The 20,856-nt window shown below is 40.0% G+C and overlaps 1 protein-coding gene across 2 annotated transcripts in view; it reads left to right on the top strand.

Annotated features, from left to right (window-relative positions):
* Positions 1-20,856, top strand: part of RRAGD (Ras related GTP binding D) — an 865,206-nt gene that overhangs the window by 484,377 nt on the left and 359,973 nt on the right. For both annotated transcript variants that reach the window (XM_044067081.1, XR_006364236.1), the window contains exon 6: positions 18,589-18,737. In XM_044067081.1, the coding sequence (XP_043923016.1) occupies positions 18,589-18,737 (149 nt within the window). The remainder of the gene's footprint in view (positions 1-18,588; positions 18,738-20,856) is intronic.

The following is a 20,856-nucleotide window of genomic DNA, read 5'->3' as shown; positions in this document are numbered from 1 at the left end:
CAGCATTACATTACATCAACAGTAGAATTCCACAATAATACAGCTTATGCACAACTGTTTATTACTACAGCACAGCAACAGACTATGTATATGACATCTCAGATTTGCATGATGTACCTGTACAGATGCAGATGCATACTCAAGAGTGGTGTACCGATGTGCCCTGGGGCCTTACCTGCATGCGCCTCAGCTGGTGTGTCGGTGGCACCCACCTCCACAATGTGCCTTGCCAGGTGTTGTTGCTGCAGGCGGGCAGGTGCCACAAGGCTGCTGAGAAGCTCCTCCACACAGGTGAGGGGTGGATGGGCAGGTTGCCCCTTCTGTTGCAAAGTGGTCCCCCCGTATTTCAGCTGCACACCAACGTACATGACGAAGCAGGTTGGTGCAATGATGCCAGACCTGCTTATAGCTGCGGTTTTGCAGTCCGACATCATTGACCTTGTGGACTAGCACGTTCCTGCTGATCGTGGGCTGTCCGGCCAAACAGCTGTTCATAGTGCTGTACCAGATGGTCTATAATTACCTCAGTTTTGGTGGCGCTATATGATGGCAGACGTGTGTGCGCCATTTTCCCTGGAAGACATAAAGATGGAAACAGATCTAAGCCACTTATACAGCAGTGTTACCATAGTTCTTAATACACATATTTGTCTCCCCCCCACCATATCAGCTACAACAAACCATTCACAGAATGCAATTGGTATGTCGGCTGCTTACCTACCATTGGGACATATGTTGTATTGTACCAAGCTTTGTGCTATGTGTTTGTGCCATGCTTTGTGCTATGTATTTGTAGCCATGCTCCCTGTGGGGACACCATCTTTGCTGGCCTGTTACAGACTATTTCACCTGCATGCCATTGTCAGTGCCACTATATATATTATATATATATATATATATATATATATATATATGTATATATATATATATATATATACACACACACATATATATACATATTTATATGTATGTATATATATATATATATATATATATATATATATATATATATATATATATATAATATGTATATATACATAAATATATATACATATATATACATATTTATATGTGTATATATATATATATATATATATATATATATATATATAATATATATATATATATGCATATATTATATCTATATATATATATATATATATATATATTATATCTATATATATATATATATATAGGTTCATAGGTTCATAGGTTCATACTAGGCTATCTGCCCTAGGGCATTTATAAGCCTAGCCAGAGTATGTTTGGCTTTCGCCACCCATTTTAAATTAATTTTGCTGTGCCCTTTTTCGAGGTTAGTATACTGTGCCTCTATCTAACAGTGACACAGAAGTGATACCGGGTAAACCTACGATCTCCCATCCACTCATCAAGATTCCTCTTGAAAAGAGTCAATGAGGGACTCTGCCTAACCTGGACTGGGATTTTATTCCAGAGTGAAGGAGCCTCTGGGTTATGAATCCCTCCAGCATGTCCTATTTATTTCAGTGCTGAGGTTCAAGTCTCGAGCGTGTAGCTCGATGGGATTTGGATTTTTGAGGTGCAGCATGTCCCTTAATTCCGGGTTGGACATGGCCTTATACGTCAGGCACAGGTCACCTCTGAGCAGGCGGTATGCCACTGAGTAGAGCTGGAGTTTCTTTAACGGGCAGCATATGGCATCTGTTTGAGCCCTTTGATCCTCTTGGTGAGGTACTTTTGGGGTCTTTCCAGTTGCTGCAGGTGTTTGGTAAGGTACATCCCAAAGGGGCATTGTACTCAATTATGGGCCTGATGAGGGATGAGTAAAGAGGCACGATGACCTCCCTAATCTAGATGTGAATCCCTTCATGATTAGGTAGGCTATATAAAATGTTTTTCTAACCACTTTGGCCACGTGGTTGTCAAATGAGAGATTGCTATCAACTTGGGTCCCCAGGTCCCTAATTACTTCTTCTGTGCCAATGGATTACCACCTATGTGGTAATTTGTGGGCACTTTGTTTTTGCCAAAGGGATGACTATACACTTTTGGCATTTAGCTTGAGGCCATGGCTCTGGCACCAGTTGTCTGTTTCTGAGGCCTTTTGGAGGATGCTTGTGTCGGCTGGAGAGTCGATTATGGCAGTTTGCCGTCATCTGCTAACTTGGTCAGCCACAGTCCTTCCGTGTTGGCCTGTACCTCCGAGAAATATATACCGAACAAGAGAGGTCCCAGGACTGAGCCTTGTGGGACGCCACTGTAACTGGTTTGGAGTCTGACATGGCTCCAGCAATTCTAACCATGTGGGTTCTGTCCTTGAGCCAGTTTGCAACCCATCTAGTGACATAGGGGTTTATATTTAAGCTGGTGAGCTTATCTATAATGCCCGAGTGGGGTATTGTATCAAAGCTTTTTGCGAGGTCCAGATAGGCTGTGTGGACCACCTTCCCTTCGTCAATGGCCTTGGTGACTGTTTCAAAGAAGTCAACCAGGTTTAAGAGGCAGGATTTGCCCTTAACAAAGCCAAACTGGGTAGGATCCAGTGTCTGTAGGTCCCCAATATCTTTATTTATGAGGTCCATGATGATCCTTTCCATAGCTTTGCAGACCAAGCTAGTCAGGCTTATGGGGCGATAGTTTCCAGGGTCCGTTGAGGCACCACCTTTGTGGAGAGGGATATAAATATGTATATATATATATATATATATATATATATATATATATATATATATATATATATATATTATATGTATATATATATATATGTACATATAAGTGTAGATATATCTTGTAGGTTGTTGATATAGCTATATCTATATGAGTGCCTGTGTATCTGTAGACATACACGTCTTATTCTGTATCACATAGATATTTATCTATATGTGGGGTGCATACAGACATCTGGTCCGCATTCTGTAACTGTCTCATTCACAGCTGCACTGTTCTGCCTTGCTGCAGCACAGACAGGTGTCACATGTGAACACAGACTAACATTAGGGTGGTATATATGGTGTGAGATTGCTTGTAAGCCTATTATACACCTATGGCATTTGTACATGCTACATTACACATTAACATGACTGTCCTGCAAGTGGCGTGCTCTGATACCCATGTGTCTATCATGACGGCAGCACTTCCACCACCAGCTATTGCCCACACTAACATAACACACACAGGTATTATGGCTGACATATTTGTCATTCATTGCTGATCTGCACAGTTGTTGGGTATGTCCCACTGCCTACAGGGACATAACAGTATTGTCCAGGGCAGTTGTTCAGCAGAACATCATTATAGGGACATCTACAGATGGCACATATCAAACTTTCAAAGTCATATATCCTGTTAATCTATACCACATACTGCATTAAATTACATACATTTATGTTTTACATACTTTTTTTTTTTTTGACGGGTGTGTGACACCTTTCTGGTTTTGGCTTTTATATATATTTTTTCAGTGTGTGTGTCTCTCTCTCTGTCTCTCCACTAGAGCGATTGAGCTGGTTTGAATGGATTGCAGCATGGCTTTTGTAGGTGATGCACATGATCAGGTGATGGGCTCTGCACCAATCAGTGTGCAACAGTTGCTAACTGCATGCAGCCTGCTGTGTAGTGATTCAGATAACCACTGTCATGGCAACCCAGTACTATAAATTGCTGACTCATGTGGGCGTTGTCCCTTAACCTTTCCAGTATGGAGGACATCCTTCCTGTATGTAGGCAGCAGTGTTACAGACGGTAGGTTGCAGTACCTCTTACAGCAGGACTTGCAGACAAAGGCCAACTACACATTTGTAAGAGGTTCCAGACCTACAGACAGAGTGAGTAGTGTTGTTATATGCATTGTATATTGCTGGTCTTGCAGTGTTTGCGTGTACATAGTAGTTTAGGATGTAATGCAGTCTGTCTGCATAGCTCTCAACTGTGGGCCTATCCACATGATGGCCAGTAGGTTGTCTGTTTGCTTTTGCCTGTGTACCACACAGGTCTTGTCCTAGATATATCCCCAGCAATCTGTCTGTTGCATGCCATCAGTACATGGCTACATCCATTTGTGTTCCTGATGTTTTATTCTTGCATAAGGGTATGATGCAACAAAACCTTTAACACCAGCAATTTCCATGGTGTGTAACAGCAATATTGTGAGTATGGCCCTGTGTTCCTGCCTCTGTCCTCCACATATATGGCAGGCTTTATCCTGCTGTGATACGGTTAGGGGTTGTTAGGTAATGGCCTATCATTATTTACTGCTAGCATTCCTGCTATCATCCCAGTCATATCCTGGACTCTCATAACATTTGTTGGTCAGGGTCCATACATGTGGCAGATAGATTGACAGTACCACAAGTAATACATTTCCCCATAGGGCTTGACTACAGGGTGTAATTGGAGGCTGCTGAACTACATCTGTTATTGTTGATTGTTACTTATCTTGAAGACAAATAATTTGTCTACTGTTGTACAATTTGAATGGCTTGGCCTGTACAGCATAGTATGTTATATATCCGCACTGTCTGCATCTACTGTTTTGTGTGGGCCTTGCAGTCATCACCGATTAAATTATTCAAATTCTATGTGCTGTAAGTAGTGACATACATTATTGTATAGTACACAAATAAAGGTTGTCTGTGTATACATACCTGTGTGTCTTGTCATGTCATTTGAATTGTGAGTGGGTATATGTGTGATATAAGTATTCCCTTTGTGGGAATGGTTGACACACTACACATCACAGGTACCAGTTACAGGGCTTGTGGCTGAGGGATATACTTTGTACCCAGTACATCCACACTACATCTACATATGTATGGCTACTAATACCTTTTGTCTGTGTATATCTTATATATATATATATATATATATATATATATATATATATATATATATATATATATATATCTTTATACCTGAACATAATTGTCAATGTATAGATGTGTGTGGATATCTGTACCGTTGTAATGTGTACCCCTTCCACATTGTACATTCCCTACAGTAGAATGACTTTTCTGCATGATATGTTACAGATATTGCCCAGACATGTACAGGTGACTTGGATTACTGTTGGAGCATTGTAGCTGTGTTGTGGAGGGTCCCGAAGTCAAGTACTGCATGTGCTGGATATTGGATTGCACAGCATATCCGTTAGGGCTGGGGGGGTTACATAGCAGTAATTACCAGGTGTCCCTCATTTGTGCCCCCACCCCCATTAACTGTGCTTATGGTCTGTTATGTTGTACTGAGTGGTTCAGGATTTTCTTCCCATGTGAAAATGCTATAAACATGTCTATCTGTGTATATATATATATATATATATATATATATATATATATATATATATATATATATATATATATATATATATATATATATATATATGTATATCTGCATAATTATGTATGTGAAACCCCCATATATAGAGAGATAGATATGGACATTGATATGGATCTAGATATGTATATGTACATATATGTGTATGTGTATATATATATATATATATATGTATATATATATATATATATATATATATATATATATATATACTGAACATATTTATCTATGTACAATTGCTGTTATATGATTATTTGTGAGTCATACATGCACACACACATATATATATATATATATATATATATATATATATATATATATATATATACCTATAGCTGTCTATCTGTCTACATTTACAGATATGTATCTGTCCATATGTTCATGCATGTTCGGCTTGTATGTTTGGCTTGTACCTCATTCTCTTGGCAATTGACATGGATGATCTTAGGATTTAATTCAGTCACTCGTGCCAACACGTTCGAGTTTCAGACTTCTCATCTCATTCAAAATATGTGTTCTAGTACATATAACTATGTAACTAGCAACATTTTAAGTGTATTAGAGCAGTATTTGACAGATATCCCTATTTGTACCCACATTTTGGCACACTTTGTCCTCTTGCATTAAGAGGTTGTGTGGTATGATATTACTACATTTCCTGTGCTGTTGACTAATTGTGCTGGATGATATGTTTGTGAAAATAAGAGGGTTATGTACATCTGCCATGGCTTACTGGTAAATCACTTTGTGTATGATGTGCAGAGTCCTGGGTTTGGGCCTTGCAGAGGCTGTATATTTTGTTGCTGGGCAGAACACTGGCCGTTGGATGCAGAGTGATTAAGGGACACTTGTACGCAGGTGTGCACAGGTTTACGTGGAGCTAAGCAATGCTGGTCTCCAGGTGCGTTTTCTTACACTCAGTTAGCTTCTACTTTGCTTAATCTGTGTAGGCAGTGCTTACCCCCACACAAACACACTTACACATGCTTACTACTGCTTATATATGCTTACTACTGCTTATTTGTGCTTACATCTGCTTACTAGTGCCTTATTCATTATGACATTGACACTTCACATGTGCATTTAATGCAGTACTCCTGTTCAAATATAAATGTTATTTAGTAGATTATACAGCAAAACAATGTTGATATACAGATTTCACATGGAAAATAGAATGTGCTGCAGTGGGACTCGAACTGGGAATGCATGCGGGTTAGGCGGATGCTCTGCCCACTACACTATTGCTGTTCTGCTTCATTTGCATATTCCTACCATAACATCATACCCAAGTTCCCTTTCCCCTGCCCCCGAGCTCCACATACACAGCATACATCCATTCTACAGTTGCTATCCCTGCCATACCACACTTCCACACATTTCCCTCTCTGCACGTCTCGGTACTCCTCCAGTATACTGGCTCGACCCAAGCATCTGCAGGCTCTTCATCCATTTAGTCCATGTACGTATGAGCCTTACCTTGATCCTCCTCCGATACTGGTGGAGACATTGATGTGACCCACAACTTTTGGTTCGTCCTGCCAGGGACGGACCTGTTGTTGTGTCAAGAGTGAACCTAGCTGGTCTACATTGTTTCTCCCACTGGTAGCATCCTGCCAGGGTTTTGAGAAGCAGCAGTTTGCTCACACACCTGGTCAGCCTCATCTTCTGGGTCTGCCGAACCAACACCCCAGGTGTGACATTCTGTGCATGAAGCACACCCACACTCCCCCACGGTGTCCACCGTTTTTCATTATTCTCTTCAGTATTACGCAAGACTACTGTTCTCACAGTATGATTGGACAGGCACTGTTCTTTGATGCACATAGACTGCTCGTAATACTGTGGTTGAGCAATGTACACATGTTTGCTGGTATTAATCTACACACTTACATACATTTCCTATACTGTTGGATGACTGTGCTGGATGATATGTTTGTGATCACAGCAGCTGAATGTGTATCTGCCATGGCTTAGTGGAATTCACATAGTGTGTGGGGTCAGGGGTTTGCAACCTGGCAGTGCAGATTATTTTGTTAATAGCCACGATGACAGCTCTTGGCTACAGAGTGACTAAGGCACTGTAGAGCAGTTGTAGGCGGGTATACGCTGGTTTGCGCGAGGCTCAGCATTGCTGACCTCCGGTTGCGGCGTTGTGTACTGAGCTAGCATCTACATTGCTTAACCAGTGTGGTTATTGCTTACCGCCGCCCAAACAGGCTTACACCCGCTTGCTCCCGCATACCCCCACACTACTTCATGTATTTAGTTTACATTTGTGGACCGGGACAATCCGACTGGATGCTTGTCCATTTTCAGCGGTGGCCCGGGGATATAGCTCCACAGTGACCCCAGCTACTAATTCCAATTAATACTGAGGTGTTCACATTCATAGAGAGTAACAGACGTATCATAGCTACATTCCCCATTCTTCATTATTAGTTTACATTAACATGTCGGTATTATACATGCTTAGGTCAGATTTACATGTCAGGTATGACTGTTGACAAAGGTCAGTTTAAGATGAAGTTGGATTCCAGTTTAACAGTTCTGGATAGGTTACACGCTGGTATTCGGGGTAGGTTTAGTTATTCCATACCTGTGTGGTACAGTAGAGGTAAATAGTGAAGGAGTAGGTAGGTAGGTAGTAGGGGTGACATTGTAATTCTATAGTAGCCTGTTGGAATAATTGGATGGGGAGCAATAGGAAAGGATGGCCGGATGTTGGGATTTGTATGCAAGGCAGGACAAGAGGTGTCAGTTCCACTAGTTGATGTAGTGGTATAAAGTGTAAGTGGGGGGGGGGGCGGTATTTCGCAAGGTGGTGAGCCTGTGCTGATCCAAGTGTGCTTGTGGTGTTCCTTCATGTGTTATTTACATGTGTCCTGTGGGACAGCTGAGTTGATACATGTGGGTTGGGGGTTCCAGATTCTGGCAATATAGTTGGGGAAGAGGGTGTCACCTACATGTAACTTTAAACATTAATAGAAATGGACCAACCAAATACTGCTCAAGCTGGTGCAGTACAGGGTTAGAGCCCCAATATGCAATACCAATAAATGAAACAGTCAAACCAGCGTAACAGGGCTGCCAGAACACAAACCAAAAATAGTTCCAAGTAGATGAATTGTTCTCAAATATAACCAAATGACATCAACAACTCAAAAGTATACGAAGAACTTTCTTTATTTAATCACGGTAAGCGCTTTCACTTCGGAGCTTCATCAGACCACAGTACCAACTGCAAATACATACAAACTTAAATACACTTAGCAATTGATCGAACCTAAACTATCAATTAATCACTTAATTAATTAACAACATTAAAACAGATGGACCTGTGGAACGCATTCTAGAATAGGCTGAGACAACCTTTCCATATTAAGTTAACACCAAGGTGAATACGCCTAAATAATATACTTACAGTGAACTCATTCAGATAACTAAAACACACTCAAATATCAAATAACTAAGACCTAACTAAAAAATTAACTAACTACAAAGCTAAAATATATACCATAATGACTTTCTCTAGACTATAATAAAACATGTCAAAATACATGGACACATATAAATAAATACATATGTATAAACATATATATATATATAGGAACTAATGAAAAACCTAAATGTAATGATATGTATGTATGTATATAATAATAAAACAAATATGAGTGTGTATATACATATACATATATATATATATATATATATATATATATATATATATATATATATATATATACTAAATTTTTTTTTAAAAAGGAAACTGTTTATATATATTATTAACATAGCCTCCTTCTCTTCAATGCTGGTTTAACGAATGCTCTCTCATTTAAACCAAGCCCTCTATCTGCCCTAAGCAGAAAAATCCAGCTCATCTCTCTGTACTCCGTGTAATTCCGGATGTCTCCTTCTCTAATACTCGGAATGATAGCTTCTATAACCCTGAAGGTAAAAGTATGCGGGTCCTGAGCCCATAACATGTTTGGACAATGCATTATTTGATGAACCCCTCCTAATATTATACAGATGTTCCCTAACCCTATCACATAATAGTCTGTTGGTCTTACCTACATAAAAGGCCCCACAGCATCCACATTCTGCTAAATAGACCACATGTTGAGTGGAGCAATTATGTACTCCCCTGAAACGAAACTGTTTCTCCAAATCCGGATGAAGGAAAACTTCGGACGTGTTCATATGATTACAATAATTACAAGAGGAACAGGGTTCAGTATGACCAAATGGCACATAACCAGTGCCTACATGACTGTTGCACAATATCCTCTTCAGGTTCCTATGATTCTTGAACCTGAACTTAGGGGTATGTCCTACTATCTGTCCTATCTCTACATCAACCCATAAAATCGGCCAATGTTGTTTGAACAAATCAGTGACCTGCCCTATGTCACTGGTGTAATATAAAGGTACTCTGATAGTATTCAACATAGGGCAGACTTCATTCATTGAACCAGGAGTGTGTTTTAGTTATTTGAATGAGTTCACTGTAAGTATATTATTTAGGCGTATTCACCTTGGTGTTAACTTAATATGGAAAGGTTGTCTCAGCCTATTCTAGAATGCGTTCCACAGGTCCATCTGTTTTAATGTTGTTAATTAATTAAGTGATTAATTGATAGTTTAGGTTCGATCAATTGCTAAGTGTATTTAAGTTTGTATGTATTTGCAGTTGGTATTGTGGTCTGATGAAGCTCTGACGTGAAAGCGCTTACCGTGATTGAATAAAGAAAGTTCTTCGTATACTTTTGAGTTGTTGATGTCATTTGGTTATATTTGAGAACAATTCATCTACTTGGAACTATTTTTGGTTCGTGTTCTGGCAGCCCTGTTACGCTGGTTTGACTGTTTTATTAATAGAAATGGAACAGGAGTTGATAGGTAAGTGGTGTTCATGGGGCACAAAGGGGGGAGTTAGTAGGGGAATTATCCAGGGATGTGCAGGAAGGCTGCAGGGAAGGTCCACAGCTCGCCATGTCTTCTACAGCAACAGCTGTGCATATACACTGCATTTAGAGCTTGCGTTGGACACTCACACCCCTTGGTGGGGGTGAGGACTACAATAATAACTTGTGATGCTAATTAGATCGGCTTACATGCCTACAGTGGGGTGTTGTGACCATGTGTTCTTTGGTGTTATGTAGTGGGTTTTGCAACAACACATATGGTTATACCGTACTTTGCCATGTAAAATAGACTGTGCTACAGTGGGACTCGTACCAGGCGTGGCTGCTCATTAGGTGGTGGCTCTGCCCAATATACACTATTACTTACATTCCTGGGGTGGTCCAATTAGAACCGCTCCAGCCAACACCTGCACACCTAGGCCCATAATTTCATACCCATAGTCCCCCCGCACCTCCTCTACAGCACTCATCCTTACTCCAGGTGCAGGTCAGGTCTAAACACACTACTACACACTGCCCACTCTCCACTTTTCGGGACCTATCATGTACGTTGTCTCAACCCATGGATCATCAGGCTTCCCCAACCTTGTAGTCCGAGAACATACGCGCCCTGCCATTGCGCATCTGTGTAATGGCAGGAACCCACATATGCCTTAAATTTTTGGGTTGTCCCGCAAGGGAAGTTTTTGTCTTTCTTTCAAGATTAGACTTGGCGGGTCTCTCCCACTGGTAGCATCCTGCCTGTAGTTTGGGAAGCAGTGGTTTATTTTCTTTTTTTGTGTGTTTGTTTGTATGTTTCACCTGTCTGACTGGGGGGTGGTTGATGCTATGTGTGCATGTTTGTTGATTCAGCCCCTCACCCCCATTGGCATGGCCTGTGAACATATGTAATTCTTAACTGCTGTATCATATCATAGCTATATATATGTGTATGTGTATATATATATATATATATATATATATATATATACACACACACATGTATATATATCTACACACCCACACACACACACATATATATATATATATATATATATATATATATATATATATATATATATATATACATACATGCATACATATATATATATATATATATATATATATATATATATATATATATATATATATATATATATATATATATATATATGTATCTACACTGCAGTGGTGGTGGTGCTGCGGTTGCATTGTCGCCTCATAGCAAGACGTTGTCCCATTCGATTCTCAGCTAGAGTGTTTTCTGTGTGGAGGCATACGTGAATGGGGCATGCCTTTGTTGAAGGTTGTGCATCAGGGCTGGTAACCCGGTACGTAAAGATCCACTACCAATCATTAGCGGACCGGAGTTCCACTGTGGCGACCCCTAACTAGGAAAAGCCGAAAGATACAAACAAATATATATATATATATCTAACGACATGTGGCTGTATGGGTATCTGCATATGTTTATATCTATATGTGGGTATTTATAAATATATATATATATATATATATATATATATATATATATATATATATATAATGTCTATGTATGTATACATTTGTACTACAGAGAGGGAGAGGTATATCTCCATTTAGTTGTGGGTATATATAGACACACACACATACCTCTACATATTTAGTTACATATCCTGGTGGTGGTGCTGCGGTAGCGTTGTCGCCTCACAGTTAGACGTTGCCCATTCGATTCTCAGTTAGAGCGTCTTCTGTGTAATGACATGCGTGAATGGGCGTTCCTTCGTTGAAGGTTGTGCGTTAGGCCCGGCAAGCCAGTATGTAAAAATCTACTGCCAGTCATTATCGGACCGGAGTTCTGCTGTGGCGACCCCTAATCGGGAAAAGCCGAAAGACACAAACAAACAAATCCTGTAATGTTGACTGGTATTGCTGGATACTGTGTTTCGTGTGCATACCGGCCAACCTTGTGTGCCACGTATGCTTTGCGATACCTACAACTAAATCCGTTAGTGTACACAGAGTCACACGTGAAATCTATTGTTAGTACCAGGAAATCATTCGTCCCATGTGGGACAGCCCGAACATTGGGTACACAACTTTCGTCTACACCCAGAGTTACATAGGTACCCATGGCTATGTGCATGGACTACGGCGTGTGCCAGTCCTAGGATACTTGGGTCGGAACAACATACGGAATGGGTCCCGAGGGGGTGGGGGGCAGTGTGTGGTGGTGTGGTAGCTACGAGCCGGTAACCAGGGTAGGGATGGTGGCAGTGTGTGTGTGTGTGCAGCGGGTGGGGGGAAGCGGAACTGTGGGTAATGAATGTATGGGTCGGGGATGGCCTTGGTTGGGTGGGCCTATACTGCTCGACCCACCTAGTGGGTGGGGAAGAGGGGAATGTGATGTCAACATGTGAAACATAACAGAGTTCTAATTTAAATCCCTGTTTCAATGACACACATACAATACAATGAGCTTGGTAGTGTATTGCAGGGTGGACGTGTTTGGCTGGGCGGGGGGTATGCCAATTCATACGTGATTTATATTGTTTTGGGCCTCTTAAGCTCATTTATGGTGCATGTTGACATATATGTGTCTGTTAATCTGCTATTGCTATCTATAGATGTCTGGCCATATATATCTCTGTGGGTATATATATTTGCTTACATATTTCTAACTATATTCATATATACCTATGGAGACTTATATCTGCGTACATATATGTAACTTGCTGTGTATATGTGGACATATAGATGTTGACATATGTATGTGTAGTTGTTGGCATTTGCATGTATGTCTGTTCATATATTTGTATATATATGTATGTATCGCTGGATATATACATATATATATATATGTATATATATATATATCTATATATATATATATATATATGTATATATATATATATATATATATATGTATATGATATATACATATATATATATATATATATATATATATATCTATATATATATATATATATATGTATATATATATGTGTATATATATGTATATGTGACTACATCTATAGATATGTTGTAGCCATTTAGATAGTTATATATTTGCACACACACGTCCATCTAGCTGTAGGTATACATTCTCTGTACTGTTATATGACTGAGCTGGGGTTATGTTTCTAACAGCATATGATTTATGCATATCTGGCATGGCTTAGTGGTAAATCATTTTGTGTATGGTGTGCATGGTCCTAGGTTCTGGCTTTGCAGAAGCTGTTTGTTTTGTTGCTGGGCAGGACATCAGCCATTGGATACGGTGTGCTTATGGCACTTTAAAGTGGTTGTAAGTGGGTTTGCGCAGAGGTAAGCACTGCTAATTTCCGGTCACACTGTCTTACACCCAGTTTGCTTCTCCTTTGCGTAATCTGTGTCGGCGGTGCTTAACCTCGCACAAACGCACTTGCACATGCTTACTAGTGCTTACATATGCTTACTACTGCTTATCTGTGCTTACACCTGCCTTATTCATTATGATGCTGACTCTTCACATGTGCATTTCCTGCAGTACTTCTCTTCATAAAAATGTATGTTATTTAGTGGGTTTTGCATTACAAATATTGCTTATACCATGCTTTGCACTGGGAATCGAACTGGGAATGCCTGCTCATTAGGCGAACGCTCTGCCCACTACACTATTGCTGACATGCTTTATTTGCTTATATCGTCCTTGTTATCCTCTTCAGCCTTTTAGGCTACTTGTACCGTGGCTAAGCAGTGGGCACACCTGCGCACCTACGGTTAGCTGTACTCGGTGCTTTAGACACAGATATGGGGGTTTCTTCTTTTGATTTTTATGTCCTGTTGCTGTTGTACACATAGGGGACTGTTGGTGGGGATATGTGGACACCTATGAGCAGTATCGCTCATTTAGTTCCACTTTCCGCTGTTCAACATTGCAGGGCCGTGTTTATTCTGTGGGCTGTGCTCTCAGACACACCCCCTGCACTCGTACACGCTCCATGTAAGCATGGGGGCTCAGGAAGCACACCTTCATTACTATGCATGTCACGCTGGCGTCCTGCTCCTAAGTGGCCGCTTCCATGCAGGCCTAGACTAGTCCTGCAGAAGATTAGTAAATCTGGGGGATACTTATTTACAAATAGTCCCCCTCCCACTCAACAGTCAAAAACTTCTGAAACAAGATTTCATAACATTGTATAGCTGACTTCACAGGGTCTAGTGATTTAACTACTGAAAAACTAAAGCAGTGATAACTGAGACAAATAGTGTTTCATGCAAGTCCCTACCAGTTGCCCACTTTTGACCTCTAGGCAACAAATTAGAACCTACTGCAATGCCTAGAGTTCTGGTTTGACCAAACACTAACCTTTAGTTTCATGTTGAACACACCGAGGCTAAAAGTGACAATCTTTTGTTCCCATTCCCATATGTCTTTCCTCATATGGAAAATCAGGAATATGCATTAAATCCTCCTGTCTCAATTAGAATACGGTATACTAATTATTGCTGAAATATCCTCCTCAAAAATAGGGCATATCCTGGGAACAAACTTTAAACTAGCAACCACTACATTTTTTATTTCTGTGCCCAAAATCTTTACAGCTGTCACATATTTTACACAACTTAGACCACAATTACTGCAGCACCTTAAAGATCGAGACAAATGTCCTTGCATCTTCCAGTCATGAATCACATGAGTGATCTCCACCAAAGCCTGTGTGTGTATCTGTGTGTGTGTGTGTGTGTGTGTGTGTGTGTGTGTGTGTGTGTGTGTGTGTGTGTGTGTGTGTGCGCGCATACAAATATCACCAGTTTTTAACAGTGGATGCACACAACTTTTGGGGCACATAAATAAATCTTATGGAGGCCTGTAAAGTGGTTTTTGACCAGGCTGTGGGCCCCATATAGTCTAAAACCAGCCCTTCTCAGTGGTGTGCACAGAAGATTGCTATACCTTTTATGTGGAGATGGAGGAAATGTCTTTATTATTTCTTTAATTTTCTTCACAACTAACCTTCAGGAATGTGTACAGAAGACTGCTATGCCTTGCCTAGGGGCAGTGTACTGCCTCGGAACAGTTAATTGAAATACTTTATTGTAATAATTTTTTCACTTTCCACACATTCCAACATTAGACATATATACAGGTGGCTATATTTGGTGGGTAGGAGTAAGGTAGTATGCTGAGTATTTACATGAGAGCAAAAAGTTAAAACATGCTACTGTGTATTGTTTGTTTTATCACTTTCCTCCCAGTCTTTCAACAGAGGGATACACAGAAAGTGTCTGTCTTTTGGGGTGGGGTAAAGAAACTTGCTGTCTAGATATAGGACAGCAGCAACTTGAAATATATGTCTTTGGCCATTTATTCAGTCACTTTCTTCTTTTGTACTCCCTGCAGCTTACCATCAGCTGCTGCGAGCTCCTGTCCTCATTCAATGGGTCTATAAGATCAGCCTTTGCCACCCAGAGGCTCAACCTGACTCACATCCAAACTTGTGAGATCAGAGACACCTCTGCAGTGACATACCAGTGCTGGGAAGTGTGCAATAACCCTTAGCACCCAGTGGCATCCTTGTGAGCTCTGTAAATGTCTGGCTGCAGGACCTTCATACAAGCTTCTACACATGCTCAGCCTTCTGACTAAGCGATGTACATGCTTGGAGTGCAGAGCTCACCAGGATGTTAATGCTGCTGTTGCTGCAAGCCTTGGCTTCTTCCCTGATAGTTTAACCAGTGCTGTCTAATCACTCCCCTGCCTTCCTTCCCTGTGTGGCTCCTCCAGCTCCTGTGCTGATAATCAAACATAGGTCATCTGGATCATAGTGAGGGCTTTATCCCTCACTTCCACAGAGGTGCTTATTCTCTTTCATCTCAATCAACAAGAGGGGTAGAGAGGCAGGCAGCATTTTCAAATATGACTTATGTGTCCTTGCAAACATCGGACACAGTGTATTTGTTCCCTGGAAAAAATGTAAGGTTGAATTTCTTCCTTTTGTCACAATTATTTGATCAAAAAATAAGCTCCAACGTACACCTCATGGCATCTGTAATACCCCTAGCTTGGCTCTAGACCCTTAATTAATTCACTGCTTTCCTGCACAGTTATTGTAGTGCAGTCTTGGTCAGTTAATGTATTTTGAAAGGATGCAAAAAAATGATAGAGGAAAGCTAAAGAGTAAGTGTGAAAACAGGGAAAATGCAATTTAGTTGGTGAGTGGAGGCCAAGATGGTGGGAAAGGGGGCAATGGGGGCATCTGGGGAGGACACTGAATGTTAGTGTGGGGTGTCATGAAGCCTTTTGCCAAGGGCTGCATTTCACCTCCGTCTGTCTCTCCTTTCACAAAATATGCTTCATACCCCTCTGGACTCACAGATCAGTGGTTCATCTCAACAAGCACATTTACCTGTGAGGGCCAAAAAGGACTCGAAGAACAGAGGAATGTCCATAACGATGCTAACTGTTTAGGGAAGCCTCATGCATCAGCCAAGATTCCACAGAATATTGATAAGAGACCTGGTCCTCAAAGGAATAAAAACACGGGTGATGAAAACTTCAGTCAGAAAAAAAGGATAATCCAAGTGGGTACCACATTTTACGATGCACTGTTAAAGTAACCTCTCCTCAATGATCTCATCTTATTGTAAGTATCGTACACAACTGTCCTTCCATATTAAGATTTTATGCTGTGTAATTTTTATTCTGTTTAGCACTAAGGGAGTTACACTCTCTGAATATGCTATGCAGAAGACCTACCTGTGTAATACCAGGACACACAAACTGCAGGTCTGCTGTCTACAAGTCTGTCATTTATACATTCCACATGAGATGAATTAGTATTTTTTCAGAATGTGAAATCCTTTTCTGAATATTAATGCCATTCGTAAAGGTATGTCCATCATGCAAATGTGAGCATAAAGATTTACAAAACAAACACTATAGACATCTACTGTCGGCCTTGTCAGAATCTGAAAAGCAGACGTAAGCCACCATAGCTCAGCAGAAGAGTGCATCATACTGAACCTCTGAAGATCACTCTTAGCTTCCAGTAGTGTGCTTATTGTTAATAAAACTCCATTACAGTAATGATTGATATAATATATGCAGTAACACTTGTTAAGAAAGATAATGGTAATATCTGAAATTAAATTGGTTTCTTTCCCAAATATTAAAAATGATAATACAGCTCACAGACTTGCATTATCAGTAGAACTAAGAGGAGAAGACAGAACAGTAACATTTTAGAACATCATGTCTGCTCTAGCACTAGTCAATGAAGTTTTCTGAAGTGAGTCACTTGCCATCATGCCATGTAACTTCCCACCTACCGAGTCTGAAATTTTGATAAAGTGCATAAACAAGAGGCGGAGTTAAATTTACCTAGGTAATTTGTCTGTAAATTGTTCCCATAGCTAACCACAGTGAACCCTTCAAGCGATGTGACCTCAGCCCCAAACTAGCATGCCACTACCTTAATAATAAGTGTTCCATAAATACCTCTAAGAGCTGTCTAAAACAATCTAGACCTTGGTAACACTACAGTGGTTGCTTTTTCAGGCTGCATCTAGAATGGGGGTGACCAACTGTCCAGATATTTGCAGAATGTCCAGATTTTTGCCTCATTTTTTTTGGTGTGTTCCTGATAAAATGTGTTCTTTTCTGGCAAATCACTGGGATAATCTGAGGACTGAAGTCAGTAAATAATGACATACATTTGAGTTTCAGACCTCAAACCCTTCAGAAAATGTATGTTAAACAAACCCTGTTACTCTCTCAACTTTCTAAGTTTATAGGAGCAATATTTAAAATATGTCCCTATTTTTGGGCCTTTGTCACCCCATTTTGTCTGTCTTTGTCCAGATGTCTTGCACTAAGAGGTTGAGAGGTATGTCTGGTAATGATGTCTCACAGGCTTCGTGTGAGATTAGCAAAGAAATGGTACCATGGAGAGTGGAAGTATGTGCATTATAACCAGCTCACAAGACCAAATGGATGGTGGGGTTGCCGTGGTATGGGAATGATAGAGTGAACATGGCTGCACAGCCCGGGTACTAGAATGGTAGAATTTCAGGAGGGGAAATAAAATGGAAGGATCAGAATGGTGACATGTCCCAAGAAAGTTGTATCACCACTTGCAGACAAGATAGCAGCTCTTCCAAAGTGGCCATCTAGGGGAGATCATACCTGTGCACTTTCACAAGTTATGCCACTTCTGGCCATCAAACCTTTTTGACATTTTGTAATCATCTTTGCTATATGTATTCCTTGTTGTTTTATATTTATCTTTGTACATTTAATTAATATTATTGCTGTTGTTTTTTTTTTGTTTTGTTTTTTTACTTTTCAGAATTTAATTATTGCCTTGAAATCAAATAATGGCCTTGTTTTTACATTTTTGTTTTACAGGCTCAAGGGAGGTGGAGACATAACTCCATATGACAAAGAGTCAATGGCAATTATTAAACTGAACAATACTACCGTCCTTTATTTGAAAGAAGTGACCAAGTTTCTTGCACTTGTCTGTTTTCTCAGAGAGGAGAGCTTTGAGAGGAAAGGTATTGAATGAACTGCAGAATGTGCTGATATTACGTTGAGTTCATATTACAAACATCTTAAAATGCAAAGAAATGGAAGATTGCATATAAATCTGATGGATGAATACCATGAGAATGCTATTAGATGATTAAGACAGGCATGTTTTGAGTGCAAATGAATCTGTCAGTTGCCCTTCATTAGCTGATAGCATGGTTTAAAGGATTTATGAGTATTAACATAAAACTCTCTGAATTTGTGCTCGCTGAAAACCTTAAGTGGTTGTGAAAACTCATTTCTATACAGACTCCTAACTAAGCTTTAAGCAGTAATAAGGTTATCAGGTTGATAGATTGTGTCAAAGTTATTCCCCTTGATTTGAAATGCTTTGTAAATGGGTATAAGAGCATAATTTTCTAATAAAGCATTGTACCTACTGATGGCTAAAAAGATACCATAAATGAAGTACACAAACTGAAAAATGTTATAACATGCTACACTTGTTAAGAGTTTTGAAATGATTTCCTTTATTTATTTGTTTAGCTATTTTAATTAGAATATGCCCCATAACCAGGAAAAAGCCGAAAGAAGAAGAAGAATTAGAATATGCCCCATGTAATATAGTGGAGAATACATGGAGCTCCTCTAAGCTTGTTAGCTGAGCTATTTGGCTCAAATTTGCTACACTAAATAATTAGCACATTATGATCCTTCTGACAATGACACAACAAAAATAAACAATTAACTACTAATTGGCTTTTCCTGAACAATAACATTATTACTTTCTCCAAGATCAGAGATAATATAAGGCAGCTGCAAGGAAGGCAGCATGTTGTTACTTAATCAAAGAAATGGAAGACAAAGCATTAAGTGTACGGAATAGTTGCTTTCATCTCTGAAATAAACTGCCAGTTTCAGTCACAATATTAGCTTGTTAATACTGCTTCATATTTCATAAAAGGTTTTAAACATAATTACAGTACAGAGTCGATTATCCGACCGTCAGTTATCTAAAACGTCTTCCAAAGTTTTCAGGTAGGAAAAGTCATAACGTCTGAATATGTAAACATTATACATATTCACTTGAGCATGTTTTTTGGGCTTGTAGCCAGCTCGTGTGTGAAAATTATTTATTTTTTTTTCGTTGTCCACTGGAATTGCTGAATGGTTGAAAAGTGTATTCTTGCATGCAGAAAAAACAAGATTTTAGAAGTTTTTTTATCCGGTTCAATTACGTTTGATTATCCAAGCAGTTTGATTATCCAAACTGTCCTAGGCCCCAATTAGTTTGGGTAATCGACTCTCTACTGTATTTTAATTGATTTTCTTCCTTTAAATTTTGGGTCATTTATTTCAGCAGAGTGACATATATCTGAAGAATTAAATGAAGTAGACTGTTTTGTAATGGGGGCAGCACGGTGGTGTAGCAGTTAGCGTTGCCGCCTCACAGCAAAACGTTCTCTGGTTCGATCCTCAGCTGGGGTGCCTTCTGTACGGAGTCTGCATGTCCTCCCTGTGGTTGCGTGGGTTTCCTCCGGGTGCTCCGGTTTCCTCCCACATTCCAAAGACATGCTGTAGGTGGATTGGACACTCTAAATTGGCCCTAGGTGTAACTGTGTGCATGTGTGTGCCTTCTGTGGAAGGTTGGGCGCCGGGCTGGCAACTCGACACTGTAAAACTCCACTGCCAATCATGAGCAGACAGGTGATCCGCTGTGGCGACCCCTAACCAGGAAAAGCAGAAAGAAGAAGACTGTTTTGTAATGGCAGGTTGGCTGTACAGAGACTTAAGGAACTACTAATGCCACTGACAGTAAACCTTTCTGGAAGCTCTTATAGACTCTGTTTAGCTAATGGTATTTATCATAAAAGAAGAACAAGTAAGATCCAGCAACTCATTCATAATTGTTCCTTTCTATAACCATTACTGCAGGACTTTGGGGTAGATAAGTTCCTGTATCATAGTAGTTCCTAATATGAGGTTACACATAGGGAGAACTCATAGGACATTGAAGAGCATGTTAATATCTGCACTGAGGCAGCTATACCCACCAGGAAGAAGTACAGAACTAACTCAAAAAACAAGCCACACTGTTGGAATTACAAAATCAATAGGCTGTATAACATAAGGAAGGAAATCATG

Source organism: Protopterus annectens, chromosome 1.part0 (genome assembly GCF_019279795.1).
Source record: "Protopterus annectens isolate FY-2018-M chromosome 1.part0, PAN1.0, whole genome shotgun sequence".
Lineage (NCBI taxonomy): Eukaryota > Metazoa > Chordata > Ceratodontiformes > Protopteridae > Protopterus > Protopterus annectens.
The sequence above is the reverse complement of the archived record's forward strand: the minus strand, read 5'-3'. Positions and strand labels throughout refer to the sequence as shown.